Source organism: Protomyctophum parallelum (genome assembly GCF_964188405.1).
Source record: "Protomyctophum parallelum genome assembly, chromosome: 8".
In the NCBI taxonomy this organism is placed as follows: Eukaryota; Metazoa; Chordata; class Actinopteri; order Myctophiformes; family Myctophidae; genus Protomyctophum; species Protomyctophum parallelum.
Genome location: NC_139703.1, coordinates 5,368,815 through 5,392,985, shown reverse-complemented (window position 1 = coordinate 5,392,985; position 24,171 = coordinate 5,368,815). Strand labels below are relative to the sequence as shown.

Below are 24,171 nucleotides of genomic sequence, written 5' to 3'. Positions count from 1 at the left end.
GTAGATCTGCTATTTTTAAATAGCTAAAGCATAACATGATGCTGACACCAAAATGGGTGCCCGGTCAGAATGGGTTATTAGTCAATGAGTACAAATAATTTGAAGAATATTGAGCTGTATTGAGTGGTATGGCTATACAGTATGTATAGAATAGAGCTGTACAGTAGGTGCCGCACCAACACAAATCACAGTCCAATTCCAAAAATAAAAGTCTTTACACTGTGGCTTGCAGGGGCTCTCAAAAGCATGATTGCATGATTACTTTGATTAATCATAACTAATTCACCTTTCAGAACACATCATTGCACATTGTACGCTGCAGTCGGTTGGTTCTCATTGGCATCTCGCAGGCTTCAGCATTGGGCATATTTTAATTTATAAAGCCATTCTGGGTGACCTGCCGTCTTGCATTTAATCCAAATTTGACTTGGTCCAAAACGGCCTCAACCTCAGGTCAAATGCTTGGCTGCGGTGTGTAGTACCAGCATTCGAATCCGAGGGGGGTAAAAAAATGTCTGGCCTTCTTTGGCCCCTTGGTCGTGGAACGATCTACAGTCCAGACTAAAATTGGCTTTGAAAGTTCCCTTGAGAAGTTTCAAAAGGATCATCTTAGATGTAATGTACAGTCCGACACCTGCACATGTTTGGATATGTACTAGCCTATGTTCATGCCTATATATTTATTATGTCTGTTCAGATCGTGTATATTATGTATTTTGCCCTGCTACTAAAAAGTAGGACCTTGTTGAGGTGTTGTATTTATTCATAGGTACTTTGAGGTGTATTATGGATGTTGTATTTGCTGGTCCAAAATGTAACATTGACGATGTGTAATTTTATTTCTGCCTCTTGGCCAGTTCCCACTTGTAAGGACTTGAAAACGAGTTGCTGCAACTCAAGGGACTATCCTTCAGGGAAATGTCAAAATGAAAAATGAAAAGAAGAGACTCAGTCTCAATGTATTTTTACTATCTCTCTCTCTCTCTGTCTCTCTCTCTCTCTCTCTCTCTCTCTCTCTCTCTCTCTCTCTCTCTCTCTCTCTCTGTCTCTCTGTCTCTGTCTCTGTCTCTGTCTCTCTCTCTGTCTCTCTCTCAGATCGCTATCAGACAGTCTCATCTCTCCATTAGAACTGAAGATAGAGGAATGGAAGAAGATCACCAGTCAGCTGGACAAGGACCACGCTAAAGGTACACACACGCACACAGACACACGCACACGCAACACACACACACACACACACACACACACACACACACACACACACACACACACACACACACACACACACACACACGTAATGCTAATGATATACACACATCCAAGTGGACCTGCCATGACCGTGTCAAAGTGATTAAGGCAGCTTAAACAACTTAAGCTCTATGTTCTAAGTCGTGCAACAAGTTCAACATCAGGTTGAACGTGATTCAAACTGCTTCACTTCACTGTGCACAGTGACACCGATGGCTCCAGATTAGATACTGTAGGACTGTAATAATATCATTGCTCCTGTAACTCCAAACCATTAATGATTTTAAGAAATAGAAAAAAGGAACTGTTATCTGATATATTATTTAGTCACAAGCTCTTGTTTGCATTGGCTATACATTTATAAAACCCACAGACACAGTTAACCACGTTCACTTTCAAAATATTTGAAGACCAGATTGACCAGATTGAACACCTATTGGGCCATATGACTCGGCAAGGTTTACTTTTTTTTTGTTTCAGGAATAGCCCAAATAGCCGGTCTGCAATCTCACAACGCAACGCAATCTCACAACGCAATTTGTGAGCTTGTAGATCAAAGATGGCCACAACAATCTTGTATGATGAAGTAGGGCATTCATTTACGAAATAAATCAATAAACATGGACATACAGGGCTCCATCTTTCGCCACCCTTATCCTTAAACATATTTGCCATTTTTGTACTATTTTGAAAAACATTTTAAAATAGTTCAACTAGCCGATCTACATCGAGACATTGTGAGCTTGTAGATCGGATATTTGAACTATTTTAAAAGGTTTTTTAGGGATTTAGGGATAAGGGTTAAGGGGTGGCGCAAGATATAGCCCACAATGTTCCTGCACTATCCCCTCCTGCATACTCCTGCAGCATGCTTCAACATCCTTGTAAACAACCTTGTGAAACACCAAGTTATTGTGAAAGGGTCTTAAATCCTTACCCTCTGGCAGGTAGCTTAGTATCGGCTCACTACCGGTGAGTAACCAGTCATGTGCTTCTGTGACTGGGTTACAAAATGGGGACGGACATTTAACGGTATGTTTGGTTGTTCGGGTGAGCAGTATGGGTTAGCGCCCCAGCCTGTGTCCTCCGTGAGGAGGAAGCCCAACAACCCTCGGTGAGGCCTTTAGGAGGGCCATGCAAGCAGCAAGCGGAACCGCAGTACCATGACCCTGCGGAACCATTGCCCACCACTCCTGAATGAACTGTCTGGTGCTGGGACTCTGGTGCAACGCACAGGTCCTCGCTCTGGTGAGAGCAGGAGTGGACCTGGTGAGACGTAGGAGGGGCCCGGACAGGAGTCAACCCACAGAGCCTAGTCCCTCCATGTGCCAGAAGTGTACCTCCAAGCCCTGGCAGAGTAGTTCTGGAGTAGTTCCAACGGATTGTGTGGCCCTGGTTTTTCCCTAATGGGACTGATTGAGGGTAGCTACTGGGACGTAAGTCGGGACTTGATCACTCCCGGCTGGGTCGCCTGAGTGAGGGGTATGATGTTGCGAGACCCGAAACCCCATTGACCTCAGGATACATCACTGAGGATACGTCCCAGGTGCATCCATGCGATGTTTTTTGTTATGGTAAGACTGCAGTGTTGATCTTGACAGCACATTTTGGTGTAGTGGTCATAGTTTTTTTTTTTTTTTTTACGTGGTCGTTAATGTAATGTGGTATTCTGCTGAGCAACGCTTATACTTCATAAACCGCGTTAGGAGTTCTTATAAATTATTATAAACATTATTGAGTGTTATAATGCCGTATAGGTGCTTTATAAGGCATTATAATAGCACTTATAACTTTAAGTCATTATAGACCAAACCATGACGTATGTTTATTCAAAGTGTGAATCAGAGCAACTTTGAAATGTCGCATGAATACATTACATGCAAGTCATTTATGTGACATGTCTTAGAGATTACAGAAGAAAACCTTTGCAGCCCTACCCAATGTTTTCTCTTATGTCAACTCAAGAACGTGTCCCAACTTTCATCCTTTGTTGTATATGTTTAGTTTTGTGGAGGTAAATCATTGTCCCAGTCATAACTCATTTCACCTCCCACAGTCTGGCACAGTGGAGAATGTCTTTAGTCATTCACTGACATGAACTTGTGTTTTGTGCCAAGGACCCCCAGGAGAGGGGAAAAAATCTTAATACTATCAATCATCTGCTATTTTTGAAAAGCCAACATATAAATGATGGATTAAGGGGTTAAATGATTGTGACTCTGCATAATGTGTTTTCTTGCTGGGGACCCCCCAGACCACACAGACAAACATCAATCCACCAGTTACAACAGAGCAACTGTGCCATAAAAAATGTGGTATTGTTCCACTGTGAATGTGCTACACTCTGATTAGATGTATCACTCTGAATGTGTCTGCACACGTTAATTTGTACAATTGACACGAAACCAATCAAAATTGGTTGTGTGAATCTCTTAAAGCAACAGTACTACTCTACTAATACCAGTACATGCAATGAACCAACCACTATTCTACACATTTATCTTAGTGCTGATGTATTATTTTATTATTTTTATGACTATTCCATTCATTGAATAATCAAGAAGCAATTATTTATTTTATAATTTATTTATTAATTATTCTAATATCAACAAAGCAAATTTGGAAAAGTTTAAATTTAAATTATTCTCTCTCTCTCTCTCTCTCTCTCTCTCTCTCAGAGTATAAGAAGGCCAGAGCAGACATTAAAAAGAAGTCTTCAGACACCATTAAACTACAGAAGAAGGTGAAGAAAGGTAAGGAAGAAGCATGGCTGTATAGTACAGTCCTATGAGAAATGTCTCTCCTCAGTATCTCATACACAAGTTCCTATATACTCTCTGTCTCAGCTTTACGACTGTCTGTCCTCAACTGTCTCTACCTCAGCTTTCTTACTGTCTGTCTCTCCACTGTCTGTCTCTCAGCTTTCCCACTGTATTTTCCACTGTTTCTCTCTCCTCTTTTATACGTACATATGTATGTATGTACGTACACATATGTACGTACGTACATACATACATACGTACATACGTACGTATGTATGTACGTACGTACACGTATGTACGTACGTACGTACGTACACACAGAGACTTGGTGCATTTATAGATAGATTTGGCCGTGCGGACATCCATTTCACTTGGTCAGGTCAACTGTAGCTTAACCTGGAATAAATGGATGTTTCAAAGGCTCTGACCTCTAATGACATTCCTAGAGTAGTGCTTTTTTCGTGCAGGTTTTTCCACTGTGAGCACTTTCACTTCTAATACTATTGCACCGACTGAATGGACACTTTTGTTTTGTTTGGCACGGCGCTGATAATTATTTGTTTTACGATGTAATACGACGACGAGGCACTTATGAAGCACTGACTGTAATCAGTGTAATGGACACTTTATTTGTTTTTTACCGTCGTTTACCGTTGCTGGTCTTTGTATTTTTGCACTGTATTGCTAGTGTACAGTACTTACGCTTCACCTGTAACTCTGTAACCACAATATATACGATATCTCTGAAAAGGCATATCGTAGAGACACCGTATCATCTCAACGATATTTATCACCATATCGCCCACCCCTATCTGTAACCTTAACTGCTGTACCGCCACTATCTATCTGGAAATGTTTTGTGCAGGGATTATTATTATTCAAATTATTCAAACTCTTCCGCTCTCAACTTCCGCTCTTCCACTTTTTGAGATTGTATAAAGTATAAAATATGGTTAATATAGTTCAAATCATTGTGATGCTATGACCCCCCCAAGGACCCCTGGGGGTCCCCGGACCAGACTTTGAAAACCGCTGCAGCAGTTAAACAAACAGGGTTAGCTGTGCTAACTTACCTGCTCTGTCGCCATAGCAACCCAGAGTTTCCTGGGTGCGGCCCAGTGGCTGATGGGAAGTCCGTCCTTATTGTGTTTTTTTTTTGGGAGGTTGTGTGACACACCCTGCAGTTACCATGGTAGCACCTGGCATGGCCATCCCATAATCAAAGCAGTTACAAACACACACACACACACACACACACACACACACACACACACACACACACACACACACACACACACACACACACACACACACACACAGAGAAGAGGGCAGGTCCAGCCACAGCAGAGTGTGTGATGTGGTGTAAACATCTCTGGACATGTTCTCATCCAAACATCTCTCTGTTATTCTCTCTCTCTCTCTCTCTCTCTCTCTCTCTCTCTCTCTGTCATTCTCTCTGCTGCAATTCATGTTTAATGAGAGTGAGAGAGGGGGAGAGAGGGAGAGAAAGTGCTCAGTCATGTTCTATTGTTGGCCACCAGTTACCACATAATGATGACATGACACATATAGCCCCCCCCCCCCTCTCTCTCTCTCTCACACACACACACACACACACACACACACACACACACACACACACACACACACACACACACACACACACTTGTATTACTATACTTTTAAGGACATCAACATTTTAACATTAATAAGTGCCATTCATATATTTCTTGTGGCCTGGTGTTGACACGCTGATAATAGCAGATCTACACACGCTCAGGGAGCGTTGTGAGTTTGTACATCTGCTATTCTCGGTGTGCATCACAACTAAATATAAATACAGGCATACTTCCGACCCCTAAACCTGACCTCTAAATGTGTAATCCTAATCCTAACATGAATGTTTTCCTAAATGTAATCCCAACACTAAAAATTAATATGTGTGGGCGTGTGTTTTGATCTGTCATTATGTGGAGTAGGACCACTTCAGAGCACCAACACACACTGGCACACACACACACGCGCACACACACACACACACACACACACACACACACACACACACACACACGCACACGCACACGCACACACATACATACGTAACAAGTTACAACCATGACGCAGCCAACACAGTTATGTTGGGGCCCAGAGTCATTTGGGCCCAGAGTCATTTGGGGCCCACCCGTGCCTGCCTTCACTGTGAAGTGCCTCACTTCTTTAAACAAACATCGTGCTCTATGTTGGTTTAAACAAACATCGTACTCTATGTTGGTTTAAAGTGCTCTAAAACAACGTCCATAGACTTGGCTGCCACATGACGTCATGTGGGGTGCTGGTTTATTTACGTCATTAAAGTTTCATAGTTTCCTGCCATACGACATCTTTTCCGAAAGCCAGATAGAGGGTCTAGTTAGCGCCACCTCAAAGTAATGCAGACATGCAGCAGCTCTAGTGGAGCGGGTAGGCTAATAAAGTAATGCAGACATGCAGCAGCTCTAGTGGAGCGGGTAGGCTAATAAAGTAATGGAGACATGCAGCAGCTCTAGTGGAGCGGGTAGGCTAATAAAGTAATGCAGACATGCAGCAGCTCTAGTGGAGCGGGTAGGCTAATAAAGTAATGCAGACATGCAGCAGCTCTAGTGGAGAGGGTAGGCTAATAAAGTAATGCAGACATGCAGCAGCTCTAGTGGAGAGGGTAGGCTAATAAAGTAATGCAGACATGCAGCAGCTCTAGTGGAGCGGGTAGGCTAAAGTAATGCAGACATGCAGCAGCTCTAGTGGAGCGGGTAGGCTAATAAAGTAATGCAGACATGCAGCAGCTCTAGTGGAGCGGGTAGGCTAATAAAGTAATGCAGACATGCAGCAGCTCTAGTGGAGCGGGTAGGCTAAAGTAATGCAGACATGCAGCAGCTCTAGTGGAGAGGGTAGGCTAATAACGTGGAGTGTGCACTTAAGCCTCTCCAGCTGATCCAAAATGCCGCAGCTCGCTTGGTCTTCAACCAGCCAAAATTCTCACATGTCTCCCCCCTGCTCCGCTCCCTCCACTGGCTCCCGGTCGCTGCCCGCACAGAATACAAAACTCTGATGCTGGCATTCAAGGCAACCAAAGGTATGGCTCCCCCATATCTTGCAAGTATGATTGAACCCTACAAACCCTCCCGCGCACTCAGATCAGCCAACGCAGGGAAGCTGGAAGTACCCTCACTAAAAACGCCGGGACAACGCTCCACACGTCCCAAACTCTTCTCCCTTCTGGCTCCAAAACTGTGGAATGCACTTCCCATTGCAGTCAGAACTGCAGCATCACTCCCAATCTTCCGCCGTAGTCTGAAAACCCACCTTTTTAGACTCCAATATGGCCCATGATTATTGTAAGTCGCTCTGGATTAAGAGCGTCTGCTAAATGCCTAAATTGTAAATTGTAAATTGTAAGTCAAAAAAGGCGAGGTTACTGCGGGTGCCCCCGACCTCGCAGAGACAATCGCAGTAGGTACGCGTTCATCTCGACATTACAACGACTGTACTGTACAGTATGCCACTGTTTATAGGCCGAAAGGTGCAGTTTGGCTGTTTTCTACGGTATGTGTTCTGTTCTGTCTCGGGCAGGTACTGTGTGTGTGTCTGTGTGTGTGTGTGTGTGTGTGTGTGTGAGTTTGTCTGTCAGGCTGGCCAGGAGTCACCCTGGTGACATCATCAGTGTGTGACGTGCACACACACACACACACACACACACACACACACAGGTCTAGACCCTGTTGCTGAATAAGCCTTTTGATTGCAGCCTGTGTGTGTGTGTGTGTGTGTGTGTGTGTGTGTGTGTGTGTGTGTGTGTGTGTGTGTGTGTGTGTGTGTGTGTGTGTGTGTGTGTGTGTGTGTGTGTGTGTGTGTGTGTGTGTGTGTGTGTGTGTGTGTGTGTGTGTGTGTGTGTGCAGTACAGTAACAGACCTGTTAGAGACACTGGAAACACATACAGTCATGTCATGTCCCCAGACAGTATGGCACTTTGAGCTCTCATACGAGGTGGTGTTGTTTTAGTTTTCTTTTCTTTCTTTTTCTTTTTACATTGACACGTTTTATAAAAGGTTGTACTGTTCAAAGTGGAGGACAGTGACTAAGTACATTAACTTGGAGTACTGGGGTAAAACAAAAACAAAACTTTCACGCCACTACATTTCAAAGACAAATATTGTACTTTTGACTCAGTTCTAGGAAGGGACCCACCCCTAGGACCCAGACTTAACAAAAAACGATATTATATACTGAACCACGACTTCCCACTCGGCCCTCGGCGATACACGCGGCAAGTTTGAAGTCGGACCGCTCAGACAGTGGCAGGGGGAATGCAGAGAGACAGACAGACAGTGTGCTCAACCAGCCTATCAAGAGCAGTGTGATGTTCAGTTCAGATTTGGGTCAGTTTGTGAATATGGTCACCAGAGTTTAGGTGGACAAAAGTCCACGGGTTCATGTACATCCTGAGAACCGTCTGACTTCAAACTCGCCACGCACGTCGCCCACGACCACTCAAGGGGGTGCCCCAAAGAGTTATAAATGATAGAGTGAGGACCGGGAGTGACAGCCTGCTGTTCATTTCAGTTGCTCAGTGGCATTTTGAAGCACCCGGAAGACTGCCGGAAGTACCATTATAACTCAATGGCTCGAGCGAGCGGAAATTGAGAGCGGTCTCAATTTTGAGGTCAGGGTTGACGCATTTACGCACATGACGTCACTGAACGTCCGTCCACCTCCATGGACGTGCTTCAGTTCCACTTTAGGTAGTAGGTAGTGGCAGCTTCAACGTAGGACAGTCGTCCTGGGAGCTTGGGGCTTGTGAGCCTGGCGTCGAGTGGGTCAGATAGGCGTTGTCTAGATGGGTGCCCGGTAACCCGGCATCGAGTGGGTCAGATAGGCGTTGTCTAGATGGGTGCCCGGTAACCCGGCATCGAGTGGGTCAGATAGGCGTTGTCTAGAGGGGGTGCCCAATGAGCATTGTGTCGAGTGGGTCAGAATGGCGTTGTCTAGATGGGTGCCCGGTAACCCGGCATCGAGTGGGTCAGATAGGCGTTGTCTAGAGGGGGTGCCCAGTGAGCCTTGTGTCGAGTGTGTCAGAATGGCGTTGTCTAGAGGGGGTGCCCAGTGAGCCTTGTGTTGAGTGCGTCAGAATGGCGTTGTCTAGAGGGGGTGCCCAGTGAGCCTTGTGTCGAGTGTGTCAGGATGGCGTTGTCTAGAGGGGGTGCCCAGTGAGCCCTGTGTCGAGTGTGTCAGAATGGCGTTGTCTAGAGGGGGTGCCCAGTGAGCCTTGTGTTGAGTGTGTCAGAATGGCGTTGTCTAGAGGGGGTGCCCAGTGAGCCCTGTGTCGAGTGTGTCAGAATGGCGTTGTCTAGAGGGGGTGCCCAGTGAGCCTTGTGTCGAGTGTGTCAGATAGGCGTTGTCTAGAGGGGGTGCCCAGTGAGCCCAGCATCGAGTGGGTCAGATAGGCGTTGTCTAGAGCACTGTTTCCCAAACTTTTTCATGTCAAGGACACCCAAATTGACACTCATTAGCCTGCGGACCCCCATTTGAAAAGACATGCCAAGGACCCCAATAAGAAGATTTTGCAGTGATTCTCAACCAGTTTGATGTGCTTTAGTCTACAGACCCCCCATTTAATGGCATTTCTATCTCTGGGACCCCCAATTTATATTTGAAAAATCAATGCTAATTTAACTAATTTAAATGGAAACAAATGGACCCTAACGGGTCCATCAGTTTCCATTTGTACACTCTGAGTTACAGACCCATAAGTGTCCATTTGGTTCCAAATGATCATTTAGCTGGGGATCCCCTGGAACTCCCTCAAGTACCCCTGGGGGTCCCCGGACCCCACTTTGGGAACCCCTGGTCTAGAGGGGGGGCCCAGTGAGCCCGGCATCGAGTGGGTCAGAACTGCAGCATCACTCCCAATCTTCCGCCGTAGTCTGAAAACCCACCTTTTCAGACTCCATCATGGCCCATAGCACTTACCCTACCCCCTTAGATAGCATTTCTGCAGACTTAGATAGCATTTGATACAGACTTAAAGCATGTTATGTAGACAGCACTATAATTGCATTGTATGTAGTCATAGCACGTCATAGTACATATGTATAGCATAGTAGTATATATGTATAGTTTATATGTATAGTTTGATTATATAGATATTCCACTGTTACTTTCTTAGCTTACGCATGTTTCATGATAAATGTTTTTATGTGATGTATTCCCATGTTTTTTGTTCTTGCTTAATGTAAGTCGCTCTGGATTAAGAGCGTCTGCTAAATGCCTAAGTTGTAAATTGTAAAGGCATTGTCCAGATGCACTGATCTGATGTGTCACTGATGTCAGTAATGAGTGCACGTTGTTGAAGTGGTGTTTTAACAAAGACTGTTTGAGTGTGAATCATGAGTTTATTATTTTGTTCCGCTGTGTGTTTGTGGAGGGAGTGGAGATGATCTCTCTCTCTTTGTGTGTGTGTCTCTCTCTCTCTCTCTCTCTCTCTCTGTCTATCATGTGACTGTTAGCTGGTGAAGCTCACATGGCTGGTGGTTGACTCCAATAAACAAGCTTTAAATCACATCAGAGAGAGAGATCATTCCATTTCTCTCTCTCTCTCTTTCTCTCTCTCTCTCTCTCTCTCTCTCTCTCTCTCTCTCTCTCTCTCTCTCTCTCTCCCATAGTTTGTTATGCATCCTAATGCTTCTTTTATACATCTAACGCACACACACACACACACACACACACACACACACACACACACACACACACACACACACACACACACACACACACACACACACACACACACACACACAAACAAACAAGTGTCCTTTATATTTTTGTGTGTGTGTGTGTCAAACTTTGAGTGTGGGTATGTTGGTGTGGTGTTGTGCTGACCTCTGCTGGTAGCAGTCAGACACTGCAGCCATTGCCTTGCAGTATGTCTGCATGCTGCTAGGTCTTTAGATAAAGTAACTAAGTACATTTACTCAAGTACTGTGCTTTTAAGTAAAATAAATGAGGTACTTTTACTTAACTTGATTATGTCAATATGTCCAATATTTCTTACTTGTACTCCATTACATCTCAGAGGAGATTGTACTTAATTATGCCACTACTAGTTACAAGTTACTTTGTAGATATTGATTATTATTTAAAAACATACATTAACCAATGTATTTAAGCCCATTTTTATTTCTAGTACATTTGAAAATAGCCAATCTATAAACTTTTTTGCGATTTGGACGAATGTTGTTGGTTCCTACCTGTGTGTGTTGAGGCGCGGGGACAGTATAATAACTTTGGTTCCTACGTGTGTGTGTGTGTGTGTGTGTGTGTGTGTGTGTGTGTGTGTGTGTGTTTCCACAGGGAAGGGTGAGGCGCGGGGACAGCTGGACAGTGCGCTACAGGATGTGAACGTGCGCTACGCAGTGCTAGAGGAGACGGAGAAGAAGGCTGTGGTCAGAGCGCTAGTGGAGGAGAGATCTCGCTTCTGTGGCTTCGTCACCTTGATGAAACCTGTGCTGGTGCGTCCGCATTCTGTCGACCATACAAATGGCTCTATCAAAGATTGTTAATTTAGGAAGACAGTCCATCCATATTGGATTCACCAGAGGCGACATGGTACATAAATCCTACAAATGCATGGTCTACTGAGTGGGTGACCGTCGTCTGAATGATAAAGTAAAATGTCTCTCTCTGAAAAAAGCAATTTTAGTATGAAAATCTTGGGAAAATTGTGTGGCTTGTGATGATCGGGTCCAATATTTAGTTCAGTGACCATAGAGATAAAGAATGATTCAGATGCTGTGTTCATGTTCACTCTTCCATTCGAATGAATAGACTAGTACATCTCCTAAAAGTGTGTGTGTGTGTGTGTGTGTGTGTGTGTGTGTGTGTGTGTGTGTGTGTGTGTGTGTGTGTGTGTGTGTGTGTGTGTGTGTGTGTGTGTGTGTGTGTGTGCGCGTGCATAGGACCACGAGATCGGCATGCTGGGAGAAGTGACCCACCTTCAGACTATTCTAGAGGACCTCACCAACCTCACAGCAGACCCCAATAAACTGCCCCCTTCTAGTGAACAGGTTCGCTCTCTTTCTCTCACAATTAACTTATGTTAACAATATTTGTCACCTGTATATGCGTATCTTTATCTGTGTGTGTGTGTGTGTGTGTGTGTGTGTGTGTGTGTGTGTGTGTGTGTGCGTGCGCATGTGCAGGTCATCTTGGACCTGAAGTGTTCAGACTTCAGTTATTCGTACCAGACTCCTCCTGCCTCTCCCAGTAACACACTGTCTAGGAAGAGTAGCATCAGCAGGTAACGCACACGCACACATGTAAATAAATGCAAAGTTTACCAGCTGAACATCAAGCCTAGCATCTGTCTAAACAGCATGCTAGGCTAAATAACATTTTTAAGCCCACGGTATACTTCCAATCGTCATTCGACCTCTGATTTCTGAGGCCAATGACTTCTGACTTTTTTCTGTGGTCAAACTAGAGAACGGACGGGGTGCTTATAACTATGGACTGACATCTCAGAAAGACAACTTTACTCACCTGTCTGTCTGTCTGTCTGTCTGTCTGTCTGTCTGTCTGTCTGTCTGTCTGTCTGTCTGTCTGTCTGTCTGTCTGTCTGTCTGTCTGTCTGTCTGTCTGTCTGTCTGTCTGTCTGTCTGTCTGTCTGTCTGTCTGTCTGTCGCTCTGTCGCTCTCTCGCTCCCTCGCTCTCTCTCGCTCTCTCTCTCTCTCTCTCCATTGGTTTCCATAGTACATACCAGTGTGGGTCAGTGAGACATGTCCCTTCGCTGGACTCAATCAGCTGTGCTATGGATGGAATGGTAATACACACACACACACACACACACACACACACACACACACACACACACACACACACACACACACACACACAGCTACTTGAGAAACAGTTGTCGGGTAGAAACCTCATAATGTGTACATCCAAACATTTTAGGAAATAGAAAAATAACTACATATTACAATGGATCCAAATGTGGTTATTATTTAGTCACAACAAGCTCTTGTTAATATTTTTCCTTGATTAAATATTCATAAAGCATACACACGCACACATTCACTTGGAAAACAAAGTAAAGAATAGCAGATCTACAAGCTCACAGCGAGTGTAGATTGACTCTTTTTGCTACTTTTGTGTGTCATTCCTGTACGACAAAGTAGGGCATCAATTTACAGAAAAAAACAAAACTTTGATATGTGGACATACTGCACAAGGTTTATGACCCATAAACTTTGGTTTTGCTTGATTTGTCCTTCTATAATTTAGACCTGAATCTATAAATCACACACACACCGGTCTAACCATCTCCTATGTGTAGCGATGCTCCTCCCCCTTCCTGCTGATTGGCCACGATGAGGCCGGCCGCTCCCTCAGCGAGGGGAACTCCCCCTCCCGCCTCGGTCGCTGTGGCCCCGCCCCCCAGCGATGTGCGCTGCTTCCTGGTCACGTTAGCCGCAGGGATTTGACCACGAGCGTGAGGACATACAAATACTCCCCCTCGATCCTCCATACGTCCCTCATGTCTTCTTCCCATGTATCTCTGGCCGTGTGACTGTGTTTAGGGTAAATAAATAGTGTGCGTGCGTACGTACACGTACACGTGCATGTGCGTGTGTGTGGTGACGTGTCCTGTGACAATGTGCTAGACCCCTGGGAGATGGAGGCTGAGGTGGAGCGCCACACCTACCATCAGCTCCCAGTACTTCCCAAGCCATGCTACTCATACACAGAGTTGGCACCCGTGCCGGGATCGAACCCATGACCTCATAGACTGACCCACCCAAATGTCTACCGTACCTGTTATCTCAAAGTCGCCATCATGAAGACATGTACAGTACAACATATGCAATATTCCTGTGATTTGTTTGACACCATGTATTTCTGTAACCAAACCATGTGTGCTGTTCCCTTTTTTATGAAGTCTAGAGCAGGGGTCTTCAACGTTGCTCAGGCCAAGGACCCCTAAGAGAAAGACAAAGCAGGGACCCCCAATACATATTGTATAAAATTCTGTGTAAAATGTATTGGATGGCTTCATTGACTTATCAGTTTTGGTTTATTTCAGACATAAATACTCAATACTTAGTAAACTTGACCTTGGGCTCTGTACTTGGTTTGCTCCTTCTACACCAACTTTGCCGAAAATAGCCGATCTACAAGCTCACAACCCCTGTAATAACTCTTGAGTACGCCCTAGTGGTCCTGGACCTCCCGTTGAAGACTCCTGGTCTAGTGTTTTAGCTCTGAAATATGCTATAAGTGATATATTTTGTTTTGTGTTAAAGTGTTAAATGGCTCTATATTCCGTTTTTCTTAGTTGGAAATACAGGGAGAGCCCTGTTGCTGAACAAACACTCTCTAACGATGATTACTATCGGAATGTAGAGATTTAACATTTTAACAAAAACACTAAAATATGACTTGCAGCAAGACGCACCAATATCGGATTAGTATTTTTGACCCATTTAGACCGGCAGCCGTGACAGCATTACTTTGAAGCTGGGAATTTTGTAGTCTCTTTCTGTACTTTTCTGGATTCCCGATTTCCGCATTCAATTCTATGAAGTTTCTCAGAAAGACATCCGGTTTTACGGTGTCTTTCATAAAACCTTTAGAAGACCTTTTCAAGACCGGCCTCGGGTTTAAATGGGTTAACTTGAGGACATGTAATGCTGCTTTTCAATCCTATTGGTGACATTGATGATTTATTGATTCAGGATTCACTTGGTGGCTCCACCAATCAGCTGGCGTCGTGGTCCGGCCCGGGGGGGAGTGGTGGGGCGGAGAACGGATCATTGGCACCCCCACACAACGCTTACACCCACCACGCCGAGAGGGCCAGAGCCATGTCTGCATCTGGGAAGGTAAGCCTGAAGTCTAAAAGCCTGGTTCATACTTACATGCACCGTCCCGACAAGCTGCAGGCCTGGACTGGCCACTTGACACACCAGGCATATGCCCAGTGGGCCGACCAATGAATGAAACAAAATAAAATGAATAATAGAATAGAATAATAATTATTATTTAAAAAAAGAAAATGTTTGTGTGTGCCTTGACGGAGCTGGGCGCTATAGAGTATCTGCTATGTGCGTGACGGAGCTGGGCGCTATAGAGTATCTGCTATGTGCGTGACGGAGCTGGGCGCTATAGAGTATCTGCTATGTGCATGACGGAGCAGGGCGCTATATAGTATCTGCTATGTGACGGAGCTGGGCGCTATATAGTATCTGCTATGTGACGGAGCTGGGCGCTATATAGTATCTGCTATGTGACGGAGCTGGGCGCTATATAGTATCTGCTATGTGACGGAGCTGGGCGCTATAGAGTATCTGCTATGTGCATGACGGAGCTGGGCGCTATAGAGTATCTGCTATGTGACGGAGCTGGGCGCTATATAGTATCTGCTATGTGACGGAGCTGGTCGCTATAGAGTATCTGCTATGTGACGGAGCTGAGCGCTATAGAGTATCTGCTATGTGACGGAGCTGGGCGCTATAGAGTATCTGCTATGTGACGGAGCTGGGCGCTATAGAGTATCTGCTATGTGACGGAGCTGGGCGCTATAGAGTATCTGCTATGTGACGGAGCTGGGCGCTATAGAGTATCTGCTATGTGACGGAGCTGGGCGCTATAGAGTATCTGCTATGTGACGGAGCTGGGCGCTATAGAGTATCTGCTATGTGACGGAGCTGGGCGCTATAGAGTATCTGCTATGTGACGGAGCTGGGCGCTATAGAGTATCTGCTATGTGCTATGGCGGTCTAGCCTAAATGTCAGGGCCTAGTTTATAGAGTATCTCTATGTGCGTGGCGGTCTAGCCTAAATGTCAGGGCCTAGTTTATAGAGTATCTGCTATGTGCTATGGCGGTCTAGCCTAAATGTCAGGGCCTAGTTTTTGACCCAGTCCACCCCAGCCCAGTCACGTTGTGATTCTGACGTTTACTTTTAGTCATAGTCTTTTGAATAAAATTAATAGATTTAATAAAAATAATAAGACTTTTGTCTAATTAATCTACAGGGTTTTTTTTGTCGATAAATGTTTAATTTGGCGGCTTGTGATGCTGTCGTAATGCATGATATCTATTTAGCTGTGTGCCCAAAATAGCCGATCTACAAGCTCACGATTTGTGGCTGAGCACCACACCTTAAATTACAAGAATGTTTTAAATGGTTCGTCATAGTTTTAGTCAACAAAATGAACACTGGTTGAGAGATTGTACGTCTGCTGTTCTCATCATCATCATCATCATGCAACATTTCTTTTGGTTCCGGTCCATAAATGTACTTGTGTATTTGTGTACAAATGTTCTTTGTTAGTGTATTATTTTGTAGTTCTGGAGGTACTGTTCATGGATTTATTATTTGGCTGTTGACATGTATAATGTAGCGTTGAAAGTGTAATTATGTATTCTGCCGCTTGGCCAGTTCCCACTTGAAAAAGAGACGCAGTCTCAATGTGTTTTTACTGGTTAAATAAAGTTTAAATAAAATAGAGTAGCTCCTTTAGTTAGAAGAACAGAAGGCTCACTGAGGCTGAGCATTGTTTTTCATCTGTGCTCACTGCTACATGACACGTTCTATTGAGACTTCAATAGCTTCCATTAGTTCTCAGAACAAACACACAACTGGTGTAAAACGCTTGACTGTTAATGATGTCATGTACAATGTCTCTAGTCTAGATCAGGGGTTTTCAACTGAGTATGAACCAGGGACCACCACCCTGACTGAGAATCAACCTGGGGACCACCACCCTGACTGAGAATCAACCTGGGGACCACCACCCTGACTGAGAATCAACCTGGGGACCACCACCCTGACTGAGAATCAACCTGGGGACCACCACCCTGACTGAGAATCAACCTGGGGACCACCACCCTGACTGAGAATCAACCTGGGGACCATTGTTGGGAGGGGGGATATGGTCGTGGTGTGGGGGAAAGAAATTAACCTTCCATATTAAACTCATGTTGCTGTTCATTCTAACTTATTCTATGACTCAGTAAGCAGACACTTGCGATTCATTATGGGCACATTTCCTTATAATGGTGACTCAACCAGGCAATCCGGTAGTTTCCCTTGAGATTCTAACTCACTTTTCTGTGGAAGTTCTTGACATCCGTCTTCCCAGTAACTGACAACATCGGTGCGTCATCATTTTTCACCAGATTATTTACTGCATTGTTTCTCAACTTGTGGTCAATACAATAAATTCAAATACGAATCTTCACTTTCCTACATTACTAAATGCATGGTCAGGGACCACATGCAACACCTTCACGGACCACCAGTGGTCCACGGACCACCTGTTGAAAACCCATGGTCTAGATGGTCCATGTCTCATCATGGACACTAGGGGGCGTCATGAGCAGGGACATAACCCCTCGTCTGTCTCTCTCCATCTTCCTCTGCCACTTCCTCTAACCCCCTCACAGTGTGAATTTACTGTAACTCTGCATTATTGCTGTAAATAAACAAACGTCACAAACTTACCTGAGAACAATGGAGTAAAACCAATAACGGATCATTACATCTCTCTCTCTCTCTCTCTCTCTCCAGTCCTGTTCGGCCAGAGAGCAGCTGGCTCTGACGCTGGGGGTTGGGGGTTTGAATCCGGACGCCCCGAGGAGCAGCCGGGACTCCCTGCACTGCTCTAGTGGTTACAGCACACAGACCACCACGCCCTCCTGCTCCGAAGACACCATACCCTCACATGGTACGCGCTCGCGCACACACACACACACACACACACACACACACACACACACACACACACACACACACACACACACACACACACACACACTATTTGCATGGTACACACAGTTACAATACATCGGTGTAGCAGCATGGCCTCTAGGGGGTGCTAGTGAGTCTTGTAATTGTTTCTACAAATCTTCATTCTGAGCTCCTCTGCATTTTCTCTTTAGTGTCTTCATTTATTTGTAATTTTCCTGCTAAATTCTCCTTCCTTGTTCTCTTCTAGCTTTAAAGAAAGAGCCTCTCTATGGTAGGTGTCTGTCTGTCGTGCCTGCCTTTCTGTTTGTCTGTCTGTCGCTCTGCCTGTCGGTCTGTCTTTCTGTCTGCCTGTCTGTCTGTCTAGCAGTTTTGTTTTAGTCTAGTTTTAGTCCACTAAATATCATGTGATTTTAGTGAGCTTATAGATCTGCTATTTTCAGAGTGCAACACCCGAGCACAACCAAGCATAAAATGACTTCTTCTCCACTAGTCTCTCCCTAATCTAGTTTTTATCTGTTGACGAAATTGCCAATATTTTAAGTTCCTTCCTTAAAATATGTCTCCGACTAGGAAGTAGTTTTAGTCTTCATAGCTTAGTTTTTTTGTTTTGTTTGACGAACATTTTCCATCATTGTTTTTGTCTGTCTGTCTGTCTGTCTGTCTGTCTGTCTGTCTGTCTGTCTGTCTGTCTGTCTGTCTGTCTGTCTGTCTGTCTGTCTGTCTGTCTGTCTGTCTGTCTGTCTGTCTGTCTGTCTGTCTGTCTGTCTGTCTGTCTGTCTGTCTGTCTGTCTGTCTGTCTGTCTGTCTGTCTGTCTGTCTGTCTGTCTCTCCTTCCTGCCTGCATGCCTGTCTCTCCTTCCTGCCTGCATGCCTGTCTCTCCTTCCTGTCTGCCTGCCTGTCTCTCCTGCCTGCCTGCCTGCCTGTCTCTCCTTCCTGTCTGCCTGCCTGTCTTTCCTTCCTTCCTGTCTCCCTCCCTCCCTGCCTGTCTGTCGGTGTGTCATAGTGATAAATGATGCTGGGAACATAATTGTCATGTAAATTATGATGGAGTGTTTGTCGCTTTCATCACCTCTCTGGTGGGAGGAATCTTATAGACACATAATTATGGGCTGTGTCCCAAAATACATACTGTACTAACATCCTATTACTACAATACTAAAATACATACTGTACTACTAACGGAAAACGTAGTAGCTACTCAGTAGTACGTGGAATGCATACTAACGTCCTGAAAGATATTATGGTTTGCAACAGTGGACAGTATATGCAGTATGCTAGCATGCTGCTATCCATACATTATAGAGTTTTCAACCGGCCTCCAATCACTGGAAACACTGCAGACCTCCAGCGATCTGCGAGATTAGCTCCTGACCAGTACAATAAGAGTTATACTAACAGTATAGACCGGGGTCCCAGGGATAAACAAAATATATCAATATGGGGGTATTTGAATTTCAAGAGGTTGAGAATCACTGTGTTAGAACGTCATGCGTTTACATGCATATCTGTCCATGTCTGCGTCACGCACGTTTTTAACATGATAATACATGACACGTGTGTGTGTGCGTGTGCACGTGCGTGTGCACGTGCGTGCACAACTGACAGTAATTCAATAACATTGTTAGCCATTCTCACGATGATGAAAAGCCAACATTTCCATAATGACGCATTTTCTTATCTCTCTCTCACACACACACGTGCGCAAACACACACACACACACACACACACACACACACACACACACACACACACACCACTGTACGTCTCGGTGTTGCTGTGTTGTTTTGCTGCTGCAATAATTAGATTTAGATAATACTTAATCCAGGGACAGATTAAAATGTGGTCAGACTTTCAAAATCCTACGTGTTGTCCAGTGAGTTGACTTAAGGTCTAAAGCCAACATCACAGTTTGATTTTATTTTATTTTATTTTATTTATTTAGCACAAATTGTAAAAACATAAAAAAAATAAAAATAAAACGGTACACCAAATCCTGCCAGGAGGAGGCAAGAAGTAAAGTTTTGTAACCTGTACTGAAGTATTAAAAGGTTCATGACTCACCTGAAGTGATGATCTGGAAGATAAAATAAAATAGTTTAAATTGTTATGAAACAGTACCAGTTCTGACAAATCTTTTCTCAAGTAGATGAATACTGTGGAGGTAGGAATCTACTGGTCCAGGTTATTGTAGTACAGTATGTTAAATGTTGATAAATCAAGCTATAATATGTAAGCAAACAGTTGTTCTGACAGTGAATCCACAAGTAAACCATCTACTCAACAGTTTCTGATGGCTTTTTCACTTCTTTTCCTCCTACTTTCTAATATATAGAACAGTGGTTTTCAAAGAAAATCTCATTTTTTTTGAAAAGTTTTAAATTTAGAATTTAGCATTCTTTTTAACACAAATCTTCTATTCTGTTGGACACTGGCATACTTGGAACGATGCAAGTTGGAAATGCATGCCCCACCCAGATATTATGCGTTGGAGCCTCTACAGCGGTGCCCGTTGGGCACTGGCCTACTAGCCCGGGCAGAGGCCTTTTTGGGGCGGGTCTGGACAACCGTGGGTCCGACCGACTCGACACCGGCCACTGCACCCCCTGCGGTTGTGTGGAACACGTGTGTCGAATTTGAAGTCGGTAGATGGAACAGTTCTCGCGTTACGTGGATTACACACAGACAGACGTGCAGAGACTTGGTGCATTTATAGATAGATGAACAAAGTTACAAAACCAGTAGGGAGTAACTTAAATACAACACATCTAAACCTCCCTCTCCCCCTCCCTCCCTCCCCCTAGTGGACTACGAGTCCATCTCTCTCCACGGGGGTGACGGGGACTCCATTTCCCTGCACCACATGCGTCTCCATAGCAACAGCGGCATGGGCCAGTCGGACTTCGACAAGTCCTCCACCATCCCCCGCAACTCGGACCTGAGCTTCCAGTACCGCAAACTGATGCAGTCCAAACGGCCCGCCTCCACCGTCAGCCTATTGGCCGAGCCCGAGCGGATGGGCGGCGGCATGAACCACTCGCAGTCCCACACGGCCACCATCAGGCGGAAGCCACAGTCCAAACCGGCCTATCGGCGCGGGACGATCAGCGGCGGGGTTCCCATCCCCATCTGTACGCCCCAGGTCAGTGGTTGGAAAGTACCCAAGTATTATACTCAAGTACAAGTTCAAAGTACTTTTGCTTTACTTGAGTATTCCCCTTTCTTGATAGTACATACAGTATGTCAAGCATTATGATATGACATGATATTTTATAGCTTGTAAGAGCCAAGGTGTTTCCGCTAGGCCTGATCGCTATAGTTTTTGGTATAATCTGTCTTTATCAGCTAGAGTAGTGGTTTTCAACCAGTGGTCCTTGAGGGGGTTCCAGGTGGTCCCCAGCTAAATGACAGAGAGCCCTTCAAAATTGCCAAACATTGTCCCAAATTGTCAAATATTACCCAAGAAATGCTCAATAATTACTATCTACTTCTATCTATATGTACTTGTCAGAGTAGATATCATTCAAATATATATATGGTTATTTTGGGGCGGTCACGGCCTGAGAAGTTTAGTCGTTTTAAGTCGTCAGGAGCTGAATTGTTCTTCCACCCGTGTCCCAGGTTCCCCTGAAGGCCATGGGGCCAGGAAGCAGCGAGGAGAATGTGTTTGTGGCTCCTTCCTGTGCAGGAGGAGGGCTGAGCGCGCACGCTGCCAAGCTGTGCACGTCCACCCAGAGCCTGAGTGCTCTGCCCCCTCAGTCACCCTCTCCTTACTACCAGCTGGTGCCAGGGCAGATGCCCATTCCTGTGGCGGTGCCCACCGTGCCCAACTTCCAAGGTAAACGGATGATAAACTTAGGACAGGCAACGTACAAGTTTTAGACAGAGGTGAAACAACCGCTTACAAAGCCAGTACCATGTTTTCCCAATGCAATCTTACGGAAGCAGTTGTTTTACATGCTAAGTTTTTCTTATTGTACTAAGTTTATCATCTGTAGCTCGGTTATGATACCTTTTACTTTAAGGAAACGATACTGTGAAAAGGGTTTTCGCCACTGTTTTTGGATGGGCTCAACCCCTTTTCTACCCTGATATCCTGACACGGAACCTCTGCTCTGAGCTAAAGCGTAGAGATAAGGTTCCAAACGGAGCTACAGCATTGGGAGATTGTGGAATAGTTGGAGTACAATACTACTATACTAACGCTACCTCCTTCCGACCAGCAGAGGGCGGTGGTGGACAACAGCTGCAACAGAGGAAGTACCAGCAGCAGCAGCAACAACAACTGAACCAGCAACAACTCAGTCAGCAACTAAACCAACAGCAACTAAACCTGCAGCAACAAGCCTGTGCTTTACAAGTGAGCATTGTTCAACTTTTTGAAGCCGCTTGCCACTCCCCCCACCCCTCCTCTGCAAATATAATTTACTAGAGGTTTGCACGCCTTCAGCGCACTCACATCTATCTAAAAATAAAAATAAAGGAATAAAAATATATTATGCCTTTGCACTGCGTCGACGCGTGTGTCACGTGATCGGCCGTAGCCAATCGGGAGAAGAAAACGCAGGAATGGAGTGTGTGCCGTTGGCTGTTTTAGACTGTTTTCTCTGAATGTAGGTGGCATCTGCGGTGATTGAACAGAGCGCGGACTACGTTCTGGGATCATTCTGTTAACCCAGAGCTATTCCATATGCTGGTGATTCAATAATAACTCATTTTGGCAGGGTCTGGGTCATTGTTTAACTGGTCCTTAGCAGTAGATCATGAGTTAACACTGCTAACACAGCATTCAATCCGTCAATCCAACAGCAGCTGAACCAGCAGCAGCAGCAGCAGTTACACCATCAACAGCTTCAACAGCAACACCATCAACAGCTTCAACAGCAACAGCAGTGTAACAACCAACAGCAGTACCATCTACAGCAGTACCAGCAACCACAGCAACCCGTCCAGCACAAGGTTAGAATAGTTTGGGATATATATATATTTTTTTTTTCAGTTGGTTTAATTTGTTTTTGAGTAGATTTGCTAGATTTTATTTTTGAAAATGATAATAGTTTTAATTAGTTTTAATGTTAGTTAGATTGTCGTAATAAAAACTAAAAAGTTCAGTTACAGATGAACCACCAACAATCCACAAACGAAAATGAAAACAGTCTACAGTATATCAGATGGTTTTTTACACAATACACAATACAGTTTCAGTTGGTAATTTGTTTTATTATTGTAATTTTCTAGCTTTCGTTATTTTGTTAACTATGACAACTTTGGTCCAACAGACCAATCAACAGCACCAGTTCAAAGAGCCACACCCCCCACCGCCGCATTACCACCACCCCCAAAAGCCACAGTCCCAGCCGCCACCACCCCAGCTGCCACCTGCTGCAGCCACCATGCAGGGACAGAGCTGCTCCGAGGAGCCAGCGCTTCCCCAGGCGCCCTACCCCGACCCGCTCCAACACACAGAGGAGCATGAGGGAGGTCTGGAGACAGGAGGAGGAGAGCAAGGAGGAGAAGAAGAAGAAGAAGAAGAAGTGGAGAGAGAGAGAGGCCCGCTGGACATGGTGACGCTGATCAGAGCGGTCAAGCTGCGACGGACCGTGTCGAACGATCGCTCGGCCCCCTTCCTGCCCTCTCCCGCCAATCACAAATGAGAGCCTGTAGCTGTGACGTCACAGGTCCCCCCTCAAGACAATTCAGGCTGTTTAGTTTTTTTTTTTGCTCAAGTGAAATCTAAGCGGAATTAACCACTTAAACCCCAGCATCCGTATTGTGGGAAAAGATTCGCTGAAAATAGCAGATCAACAAGCTCACTTTCCCCACAATGACGGAAAACTGAAAAGACTATCATTGATCCCTAAAGGGACTCCGCTCAACCATAATGGGGTTTAAGTGGTTAAATCTGCGATGCCAAATGGCACACAGTAATCCATGTGTGTGTGGGACCGTCTGTGGACTGATTCATGCTTTGCCGAGCGCCATGTTGCGATGTGAAAATGGCTACAATTTACAAGATCACAACATTATGGGCTTGTAAATCTCAGAGACTTGTCGTTTAGAGATTGTGTGCTTTGGAACAATTAAACAATACAAGCCGCTGGAACGTACGTTTGTTCGACTTCCCAAAGTTCAGTTGGGTTCGGTTCTGTTCAGACGCTGTTTTTACAGAAATCTTTGATTTTAGTTATTTTTCTTCCTACGAGCAAACCGGATGTCTTTTGTTTTTAGCCTTTTCTTCTGTCTGCATTTGCATTTCGCTTCGTCGATAAAGTTTCATTGAACTCCATCTTACCCAATCAGAGTGTCCGGTAGCACTGTGTCAATTGTTGATTGGTGGTTTTATTTCACTATGTTTTTATTTTATTACAGGGACACTT

General features: G+C 44.9%; 1 protein-coding gene across 1 annotated transcript in view; it reads left to right on the top strand.

Annotated features, from left to right (window-relative positions):
• mtss1 (MTSS I-BAR domain containing 1) overlaps window positions 1–23,892 on the top strand; it is a 76,747-nt gene extending 52,855 nt beyond the window's left edge. Inside the window, exons 5-19 of the mRNA XM_083770798.1 lie at window positions 1,096–1,187; window positions 3,927–4,001; window positions 11,394–11,551; window positions 11,999–12,106; window positions 12,242–12,339; window positions 12,792–12,861; window positions 13,378–13,533; window positions 14,777–14,923; window positions 17,616–17,772; window positions 18,043–18,066; window positions 20,599–20,936; window positions 21,416–21,632; window positions 22,018–22,154; window positions 22,604–22,753; window positions 23,071–23,892. Coding sequence (XP_083626924.1) covers window positions 1,096–1,187; window positions 3,927–4,001; window positions 11,394–11,551; window positions 11,999–12,106; window positions 12,242–12,339; window positions 12,792–12,861; window positions 13,378–13,533; window positions 14,777–14,923; window positions 17,616–17,772; window positions 18,043–18,066; window positions 20,599–20,936; window positions 21,416–21,632; window positions 22,018–22,154; window positions 22,604–22,753; window positions 23,071–23,448 — 2,305 coding nt within the window. The 3' untranslated portion in view covers window positions 23,449–23,892. The remainder of the gene's footprint in view (window positions 1–1,095; window positions 1,188–3,926; window positions 4,002–11,393; window positions 11,552–11,998; window positions 12,107–12,241; window positions 12,340–12,791; window positions 12,862–13,377; window positions 13,534–14,776; window positions 14,924–17,615; window positions 17,773–18,042; window positions 18,067–20,598; window positions 20,937–21,415; window positions 21,633–22,017; window positions 22,155–22,603; window positions 22,754–23,070) is intronic.
• The last annotated feature ends 279 nt before the right edge of the window (window positions 23,893–24,171 follow it).